The sequence below is a fragment of the Mya arenaria genome, chromosome 4, assembly GCF_026914265.1.
Source record: "Mya arenaria isolate MELC-2E11 chromosome 4, ASM2691426v1".
NCBI lineage: Eukaryota > Metazoa > Mollusca > Bivalvia > Myida > Myidae > Mya > Mya arenaria.
Window position 1 is genome coordinate 30,889,941 of NC_069125.1, and position 10,983 is coordinate 30,900,923.

The window sequence follows — 10,983 nt, forward strand, 5'->3', positions numbered from 1 at the left end:
ATATGGTTTAGAATGCATCTCAGTGCGCATTGTCAATGTTATACATAATATGGTCATGTGATCCTTCGCAGTGCCTTAGAATGCATCTCAGTGCACATTGTCAATGTTATACATAATATGGTCATGTGATTATTCGCAGTGCTTATGAATGCATCTCAGAGCGCATTGTCAATGTTATACATAATATTGTCATGTGATTATTCGCAGTGCCTTAGAATGCATCTCGGTGCACATTGTTAATGTTACACATAATATGGTTAAGAATGCATCTCAGTGCGCATTGTCAATGTTATACATAATATGGTCATGTGATTATTCGCAGTGCTTTAGAATGCATCTCAGAGCGCATTGTCAATGCTATACTTAATATTGTCATGTGATTTTTCGCAGTGCCTTAGAATGCAGCTCAGTGCGCATTGTCAATGTTACACATAATATGGTCATGTGATAATGCGCAGTGCTTTAGAATGCATCTCATTAACGTTGCAAACAAAGTATGATCATGTGACCCTCCGCAGTTGTTCATTTAGAACAATAAATTTAATCTACCTATATATATTAAATATACTTATGTTTCAAACTTTACCAAGTAGCAGTAATTTTGAGCTTTCTAAAAGTAGACTTTCTGATGCCTTACATTCGTTTGTACGAAACTGGTTCTATTGCATAACTGTGCCAAGTTTAGAAGTTCATAACAACTGATAAAGGGTCATAGTTTAGTTGTAAACTAGTCACGTTTCATGATGGATATTAGATGTTTTCATTTGTTTTGTGGTAAATTTATATTTCTCTCTTCTATGAGTTTATTATTTTTAAAAGCTGTATGCTTGATTCAGAATCATTTTTTATAAAGAACATTGTGACGTAAAGCTGCACCAACACAGATTATCACTTTTATCATTTTTGTTTAGTTTTTTAGACGAGAGAAATACAAAAAATGTCAAAACGGAAACCAGTGATTATAAAGATTAAAGATTATATCGCTCATATGTATCGTAGAAGATTATTGTTTTATGGCTAAAAGCGTTACTAGAGCTAGTGCAAACAAACAACCACCGTCGTTCTTGTAATTCCGTACAATACCGTTTTGTGATTTACAGCCACAACACTGCTCACGTGGTTATGTGTGCAAGGTCAAGGAAATTCTAACTGCGACACCGTTTGTGACGATGAAACGCACGCGCCAGCCGTCTGCACTTCAGACGGCCAACTATACAGTAAGTCGCAAAAAGTTTTGTACAAATATATAGAATACTATTTATAACAATATGTATATAAAACTGTAAATAAAATCGCTTCTCCCCCACTTAATTTAAAGTGAAACTCGTGTTGTTTTTTTAAACAATTATAATACATACACATGTATATGAATAATTTTGAATGATAATATTTATGCAAAAAGCTACAGAAACATGCTCAGTAGCAAAAAGTTTAAACATAAACCCGGTTTAGTGGCAATGGGCAAACGCCAAAGACGTTGAACACAAAATCACAAACAAGAAATAAACCATTAGCTACTTACTCAATAATGCATTGATGGAAGATGTTAACTACTGATAACAATATTGTAACGTGTATTTAAAAGTTGGAAACGCACAAATATTAAATGACTGGTGGGTTTTAAAAGATTTAAAGTGATCAGCTATTGACTCATAAGGTAGAAATACCGTGTTTTCTGCACTTTTCTATTAAATTAAACGCCATATCATTCATTTCAAAAGAACCATTATTTTCAAATTGTTCTCATCCTTTTCGGTCAATTAAAACATTTGTATCAATTGCAATACATCTAATTTGTGAGAAAGAGTGCACCTTTAACAGAATACATGTATTACAATTATTTTCAGATTCCGTTTTCATATTCTAACAAACCTGCACGCGACACCATACGGTCAGCACCTTCAGCACTTTGATTTATGAATCAGCTTATTTTGACACAAGCTGTAACATGATTTCGTAAACGAATTCTTAAGACATATAAGCATTTATACAAGATATATAAAAATTATAATTGTAGCCAGCAAATGTCAGTACATGAATGCTGAGTGCATGGCGGCCCAAAATGGAGATAGTTTAACGATGATCAGTATCGGTACATGCGTAACAATGGAGACATCATGTGACGTCATGAGGTCAACTCAGTGCACACGGTTTTTGGGAACTGCAGATGACTTCGGAAAAGTGTGTGGAACAGACGGATTCACCTATGGTAGAATATTTAAGTTTTCTCTCTCCCCTAACACAACACAATGAATTGATCGGAATAAACTTCTACTTTGGTGCCATTTGACCTGTACAAAATTTAGTGACATTTAACCTTAACTATATTTTCTTCATATTTACCAACTATTTAGGCATTTCGAGATTTTCTGACATTGTTCAAGTGTAGTAATTCATAGTTATCGTATGCCAGATAGTTGGTAGGAGTAACTCCTTTGGTAAAACTGAAGAAAAATATATATAAATTATAGGTTAAATCCCACAGGTCAAATGACACCAAAGAAGGAGTTCATTCCCATCAAATCATTGTGTAACACAACGCCTTTACATGGTTTTCCCGAGCGTCAACGAGATGGCATGCTTTCCTTCATTCATTTCACATGGTTGGAAACAGAATGCGACGATGTTGTTTATGAGAAATTAAGATATTGTTTTCTCTGTAAAATAAAAATTTATATGTGTAACATATAATGTGGTTAATTGTTTGGCATTGGATATATATATATGCCAGATCTTTTCAATCCAATCTGTCTTAAGCCTTTTTTGTGACATAGATGAACCTTCAGAGGCTAGGATGCGCAAATATAAAACATATGACGGAAAAAAGTCACTGCCCTGAACGTTTACTTCCCTACCCAACCTGCCCTGACTTAAGTTAAGGCTAACAGTCTTTTGTATAATCAAACTGATTTGCTATGTATCCCGGTTACATCGCAGCTCATACACTACAAGCGGTGAACCAAGGCGCAGACGGTAATCGCAATCACCGTTAATGAACTTAGGGCTGTTGTCAGGACATTGATTCTTGTGTTACCAAGGCGCAGACGGTAATTGCAAACATCGTTAATGAACTCAGGGCTGTTTGTCAGGACATTGATCCTTGTGTTACCAAGGCGCAGACGGTAATTGCAAACATCGTTAATGAACTCAGGGCTATTTGTCAGGACATTGATCCTTGTGTTACCAAGGCGCAGACGGTAATTGCAAACATCGTTAATGAACTCAGGGCTGTTTGTCAGGACATTGATCCGTGTGTTACCAAGGCGCAGACGGTAATTGTAAACATCGTTAATGAACTCAGGGCTGTTGTCAGGACATTGATCATTGTGTTACCTTAAGATTTTTAATAGGTGTTTTTTCCTGTTTAACTCTCCAGAACCATGTTTTAGGTCTTAAATGCGTTAAAGCTACATATACTTAAGTAGTTAATGTAATTTCATGATTTTTTCTATAAAGCTTGTTTTCAAACACATTTTTTTCAGCGCATGCTGCTTAGAACAAGTGTTATATTTTACAAAATAATGAGTTTCATTGAAATCACTCTTATGAATATACTTAACATCAATGAATTGTATATAATTATAAAGTATATCTACAGGTGCACAGTGTAACTATTAGTTTGTATGCAGAATGTGTCCATACTACTGTGAATATAAAGAAATGCGGCATGTATTCTACACTTCAGCGACCACATGCTTGTTCCGCGAGTCGCAGTGTCACAACAGTTCACTCCAATTTGCCCATGAAGGCGACTGTACCGCTGTGGACAACGCCAACAAAACAGCGGTACTTGTTTTCTTACATTGCAACTACAACGTCAGTATTGACATGATGCGCCCAACATGATGCGCCCAACATTATTAAATACTAAAAACTCGTTAACGCCAATTTCTATAAAAAATAACTTTAACATCCTAGAACTTGTATTTCGATAGCAAAACATTACATTGCTCTAACCTTTGCTCATAATTATTTTATTATTGTGTCTGCTTTAGATTCCGTTTAGTTCATCTAATATTGCGTCAGACTCAGTTTAACACATTCAACATTGCACCAGACTCCGTTTAATTTATTCCACATTGCGTCAGACTCTGTTATGCTCATTTCATGTTGCGCCAGACTCCGTTATGCTCATTCCACATTACGTCAGACTCCGTTATGCTCATTCCACATTGCGTCAGACTTCGTTAGGCACATTCCACATTACGTCAGACTCCGATATGCTCATTCCACATTACGTCAGACTTCGTTATGCTCATTACACATTGCGTCAGACTTCGTTATGCTCATTTCATATTGCGTCAGACTTCGTTTAGCTCATTACACAATGCGTCAGACTTCGTTATGCTCATTGAACATTGCGTCAGACTCCGTTTAGCTCATTACACATTGCGTCAGACTCCGTTTAGCTCATAACACATTGCGTCAGACTTCGTTATGCTCATTCAACATTACGTCAGACTCCGTTATGCTCATTCCACATTACGTCAGACTCCGATATGCTCATTCCACATTACGTCAGACTCCGTTATGCTCATTCCACATTGCGTCAGACTTCGTTAGGCACATTCCACATTGCGTCAGACTCCGTTATGCTCATTCCACATTTCGTCAGACTTCGTTATGCCCATTACACATTTCGTCAGACTTCGTTATGCTCATTACACATTGCGTCAGACTCCTTATAAAAAGAAGAATTGTTACGATCGTGTTCGTAGTTCGTCTAGAAACGCATGTATAAGGTCCCTTATGCAATAAGGAAGAGCATGAACACATCTTCCACGGTTAAACAAAATAAAAAATGTCATGTCCCAATTTAACAAAAGGATGAAAATCTAGCAATTAATCTATATTGGACAAGCCAATAAGCTTAAAACCATTAAACATAGATTTAGTTCAATTACAATAGACAAAAAAAGTATTCGTTTGAGAACATTGTGTGTGTGTTGTTTTTTTGAAACTGCACTTTTTCGGTCTACAAAAGTATTATATTAAAATAAACTACTTAAGGGAGTATATACCCTTACCTTCAAATCCACAGTTCCATTTGCGTAAAAAGTCCTATGATATGAGGAGTCTCACCAATTTCATACGGGTGAATTGTACCCAGAACTACACGATAGTTTCCGGTCTGGCAGTTAACGGCTCCGTGTAATAACACAAGAATCACTGAGCATTACATGTTTATCTATTTGCTTACAAAAAACACAATCATATAAGTAAACCGTACTCAGTACGGTACAACAACTTCTGGTCCGGCGGTAGATGGGGAGGGGGAGGGGAGGGCATCGCACCCCTGCTACCCAGGCTTTGCCACAATGATACCCAGATCACTGAACATTGTGTACTGATCAAAATATTGATCAACGCCCTTCTTATACAGGTGAACTGTACCCAATACTATGCAACAACTTCCGGTCTGGCGGTAGAGGGAGGCGGCTCTGTGGCTGTGCGTCCCCGACCCTGTCCTAAGAACCTTCACCTTGTCTGTGGGATGGACGGACGAACGTACGGGAATGAGTGCATGTTCTGTACCGCACAACTTGCCTTCAATCATGGTACGTTTGAATACATTAAGGGTTTCTTTGTAATAGTTAGATGACACAAACTCTTAAACTCTTAATTATTAAGACTGGGTGGAGTAAGCGTAGCGAACGAGTCCTTCTTAGTCATTAAAATATTACTTCAAGTCATCTAATTGACTAAGAATACAACCTTATTTGCTGATACATTGTCAATTCAAATTTTCTGTCGCAGGGAATGTGTATCTGATGAGTATCAGTAGGCAGACCTTTAAACAACTGCGAAAGTGGAACTTCTTTAATGATTAAGTCTTAGTCTAGTACTTAATGGTTGCCTTTTTGTAAATACATTATTTGAAGATGTAGGTTGTATTCTAAGTGTTAGATAGAGGTCGGAAAATGTGTACGTTCATATTTAAACAGTTATTTTGGTGGAGTGTTCATGGTATTTGCTATTTAGTGTGCTGACACATGTATAACGAAAACGAGTGTATTCCATTGGTGACGTGTACGTTTCATTTTTAAAAGATACGCTCAAAAGCGCTACGTTTCTTTCAGCAATAATGCACCAGTCAATTGTATCCACGGCCCCCCAGGTCCGGGTATACCGGGGATAGCCAGGGAAATGGGCCGTGTTTTTACCTTTCAGGTGGCCCCGCATTGCCGGGTGAATGCGGTGGTTTTGTCTTCGCTTTAAATATAGCGAGGAATGGGCCTTACCTAGAGTCCCTGGGGTGCGGGGGCATTTGGCGGGGATTTAATCATCTGTTCGTCCCCGCAGATCGGGGATTTAAGCCGGAGTTGGCTGGACCGAAAGGCAAAGTCACCGCTATTCCCCGGACCTGGGCGTGGTAACAATTGACTGGTGCATAAGACGGACGGACTTGTGGAGCAAACGTTATTGAGTCAGATTGTAATATTTAAAGTAAAATGTAATATACGTTCGACTGACAGAGGCAGTCACGGATGGATGACTGTGATCTTAACTCAGTGTACTATTTGAGATAAAATGTTACTGGGACTGACGGAGGCAATCATGGATGGATGACTGTGATCTTAACTCAGTGTAATAGTTGAGATAAATGTTACTGGGACTGACGGAGGCAATCACGGATGGATGACTTTGATCTTAACTCAGTGTACTATTTGAGATAAATGTTACTAGGACTGACGGAGGCAATCACGGATGGATGACTGTGATCTTAACTCAGTGTAATATTTGAGGTAAAATGTTGCTACTAAAGACGGAAGCTATTATGGATGGATGACTGATGAAATGTTTCAAGTAAATATCAGAGTTTTTCATCTTATTTTTAGGAATTGAACCCACGAATACGTATCTCTCCAATGAGGGACCATGTAACGGTGGATCATCCATTTTCGGATAACGTCCATATTCGGATACCGTCCATATTTGGATGATGTAGACATATATTCCGATGACGTTCATAGCCGGATAATTTATTTTCATATCATGATTATGATATTAAAAAATAAATAAATGAGTTTTGAGTTTTATTTCTATATATTAAAAACAAAACTTAACAATAATGCATGAATTAATTAAAATGGGAATAAAATATAGGAAACATCCATGAAAGACACGACGTATGAATATGCATGAGGAGGTAAAAATAGTTAATAAGTTCGTGTATGCAATGCTATGCAATGTAAAAGATTGTTCATTGCTGCTTTAAACTAAAAGATGGATATGATGTGCATAAAAAGTTTATGAATGCACTTTTATGAATGTCTGAAGTAGTCAAAGAAACGTACAATTCAGATTCTAAATCTGGGATGGGTTTTTATATGTCTGAGTAACGTTCAAAGGTAGCATCCGGATTTGGTCTGACAGACGTTTAAAGGTAGCATCCGGATTCGGTCTGAAACATGTTCAAAAGCGGCATCCGGATTCGGTCTGAAAGACGTTGAAACGTATCATCCAGATTCGGTCTGAAAGACGTTCAAAGGTGGCATCCGGGTTCTAGAACTGGGAAGTCGTTGACAGGCCTAAACAATCCCCTGAACACGATACAAAGAGAATCAAACTCCTCCCGGAAGCCTGACACAGGTCGCTCCCACTGGAGAGGCGACCGCTCGTTGAGGCGCTTGAAGCCGAGGGACCGCAACAGGAAGCGGAAACGAGACCATAAGTCGTTCAACGATCGACGGCAGGCGGCATCTATTTCATTGCCCGCTTCGAGGGATGGCAGCTATAAAATAATCAATAAGCAAACTAGTGAAAATAAATATTTTAAAAAAGAAATCAAATACATTTAATAATTTTTAATATGTTAGTCTTGACTTGCTGGTGCACTTTATATTTCGCACTGGATATTTTATAAGTAACACGATGTATTAATTAATAAAATGACATACAAGAAATATATTAAGAACCTTTTGAACAAAAACGCAAATAGGCATTTCTTACTGTGTAACTGAGAAATTCCCCTTGATCGATGTCCATTCGGATGAGGAGTTGCAAGTTTGTCCACGATATTTCTGCAATATTAAACCGATTTTGAATGGTGAGTATCCTTAACCTTGTTACTTATGCAAACACAAATTACTTCACACTCTGGATTTGCTCTCAAGCTTTGCATATGCTATAGTTGACATAGATGACATGAATCAAAATCTTAATGATTAAGAATGGGCGGATTTAGCGAAGCGAACAAGACCTTCTTAATCATTAAGATTTTAATTCAGTTCATCTAACTGACTTCGAATACAACTTCATTGGCTGACACAGTCAACGCAAAATATGACGCAGGGCTTGTGCATCGGATGAGTGGCAGTGGGCGGACCTTAAAACACCCGCAAAAGTAGAAAATCTTAATGATTAAGCCTAGTACTTAATGATTGCCTATCTGCAATTTCATTGGCTGTAAATTAGGTTGTATTCTAACGTTTGTTGAACATTGTTACTTTTGTGTGTAAAAATACGAGATTCAAAATTATCTTAATGAATGAATAAATGAATGAATGAATGGATGAATGGATGATTGAATGAATGAATGAATGAATGAATGAATGAATGAATGAATGAATGAATGAATGAATGAATGAATGAATGAATGAATGAATGAATGAATGAATGAATGAATGAATGAATGAATGAATGAATGAATGAATGAATGAATGAATGAATGAATGAATGAATGAATGAATGAATGAATGAATGAATGAAGAATGAATGAATGAATGAATGAATGAATGAATGAATGAACGAACGAACGAACGAACGAATGAATGACCTGCTAAGCAAATCATTCAAATATTTGTTTATTTTAAACTTACTGAGGAGGGATTCCACAATTTGAATCCGTTCAGACAATTGACGTCAGTATGCTGACCAATAGTGACGTCAACATAGTCGATATTGCGCGTCGTTCCTGGTGACGTCGTCTCAAGACCCATCCCATCAATGATTGTCAACCAATCACAGATAAGCAGACTTTTAGGGGCGGAGTTTTCCTCGATAGGCACACTCGTCCCGTGACCTCCAGAGAACACGTTGATGGCAGCAGATGTCTTAAGAGGAAGTATTACCATTAGAACTTTGAACATGTAAACATGGTACTTTAACGGTGATTTAAAGGCGCACAATTTAGGTTGATAGATTTTTTTTTTTTTTTTAATGCATTTTCATTTTGACCGTAAATCAATTGACTTAAATTATGAAAAACACATATGATTTATTGGTATAAATATATATATTAACCTTTATAGAAAAAAAGCTACGTGGCCACATATGCCTCAGTTAAAAAAGCGCAAAAAAATCTTATAATTTTTTATCTATGCCTAAACCATTTGTTTGTGTGTTGTTTTTTTCATTAAAAGTCAAATGAGTTAATGAGTTAAAAAAAATTAAACATGATAATGCATTTAAATATATTTTTGGCACCAATCTATACTGTACGCCTTTATAATCATTGATTAGCCCTAGCTTACTCTGTTTGTGTACAAATCAACTTCAATGTAAGTAAGTAAAACGTTATACTACCCTGGTTGACACCGAATATTTTTAAACTGGTGGAATATTTGTCGAAATATATTTAATATACATTATTGAAATATGAAAACGAAATGTTACCCACGTTTTGAATTAAGAAGGTCAGCTTTCTTCTCAAATCAGTTTCATTCTTGCATTCTCTGAGTATATGGAACACGCCAGTCCGCCATTTTACATCTGGATGTGTCGTCTGTATCAACCGCGAAATGTCGTCTGATGTCTCTATATCTGGACTTGTGACGTCATTCAGCCTTTTCCATTCCGGAAGTGACTTCAAGCCATATCCCAAGATGACGTCATTACTTTGTTTGTCGGCTCTCTCTAATGGTCTGTAAACCTCGTCTGAAATGTTATCGAACATGATATCTTCTTTACCTCTGTATTGTTCTAGCTTTTAAATATTGACGTTGATTTCAAAAGGGATTTGAAATCTGCTATGTACTACAGTACAGTGTTTTAGAGACTACAGTTGTTATGAATTTGGATAAAATATTCTTAGAATTCATACTCCTAACCGCTTATGACCAACTTATAAATTCAACTTTGACAATAGTCTCTTTATAGTCATATATATTTTTAAGGGAGATATTCTCATTCTTACTATTAAATTTATAAAATGTAAATATAATATGGTTAAAGCTTTATGTAACTTCTGAATGGTAACTTGATCGTTGATGGTCCTTAAAGATGCACTCTTACTCCCAAATAAGATTTATCACAATTAATAATATTTTTTTAATATTCCAAATAGGATGAATACATGTAAAAAAAATGGTTCTTATTAAGAATATCGAGTTAAATTTGAAAAGAAATGAGCATTAAACACAGTATTTCTTCCTTATTCGTCTATAGAAGACCACAGTAAATCTTTTAGCATTCACCAATCATTTAATATTTTTGCATTTTCTGCTATTAAATACATGGTTACAATCTTGTTATCAGTAGTTAGTTTTTTCCATAAATGCATTATTCAGTAAGTACTTTAAGGGTTTTCAGTCAAAACTTATGTTTGTTAAACATGTTTATGTATTGATTTTGAATAAGAGTGTCACTTTAAATAATGTGCATACCGAATTTTATGATATAATGCAGTTATTCACTCCGGTATAGGTTTAAATTATTGCCTGCAAATAGCCTGCATATTGCCTGCATGTTTAAAATCATATTTATGGACTTTCAACATATTTTCAACTTTCGTTTTTCCCTGTGCATTTAACGCAGTATTATGAGTTTTTACCCGCTTGTTCTAACATTTTTACCATTCCAGACCTCGTATACCTCATAAAGTTGGTTTTTTGTTGTTCTTGTTGTTGTTGTGTTTTGTTTTGTTCTTGTTGTTCTTGTTGTTGTTTTTTTCTTCTTCTTTTTTTTTTTTTTGGGGGGGGGGGTATTTTCTCTACTTTTATAAAACAAACTAATACCCTATTCAATAATCCTATAAAAATG

At 36.2% G+C, this 10,983-nt stretch overlaps 1 protein-coding gene across 1 annotated transcript; it reads left to right on the forward strand.

The window, feature by feature from the left end:
• Positions 1 to 722: 722 nt before the first annotated feature.
• LOC128229886 (ovoinhibitor-like) lies at positions 723 to 7,027 on the forward strand. Its single transcript, XM_052941778.1, has 6 exons — positions 723 to 774; positions 1,101 to 1,217; positions 2,018 to 2,209; positions 3,686 to 3,786; positions 5,384 to 5,558; positions 6,840 to 7,027. Exons 1-6 carry the CDS (start codon positions 741 to 743, stop codon positions 6,908 to 6,910), a joined length of 690 nt encoding a protein of 229 aa, XP_052797738.1. The 5' UTR covers positions 723 to 740; the 3' UTR covers positions 6,911 to 7,027.
• Positions 7,028 to 10,983: the final 3,956 nt, after the last annotated feature.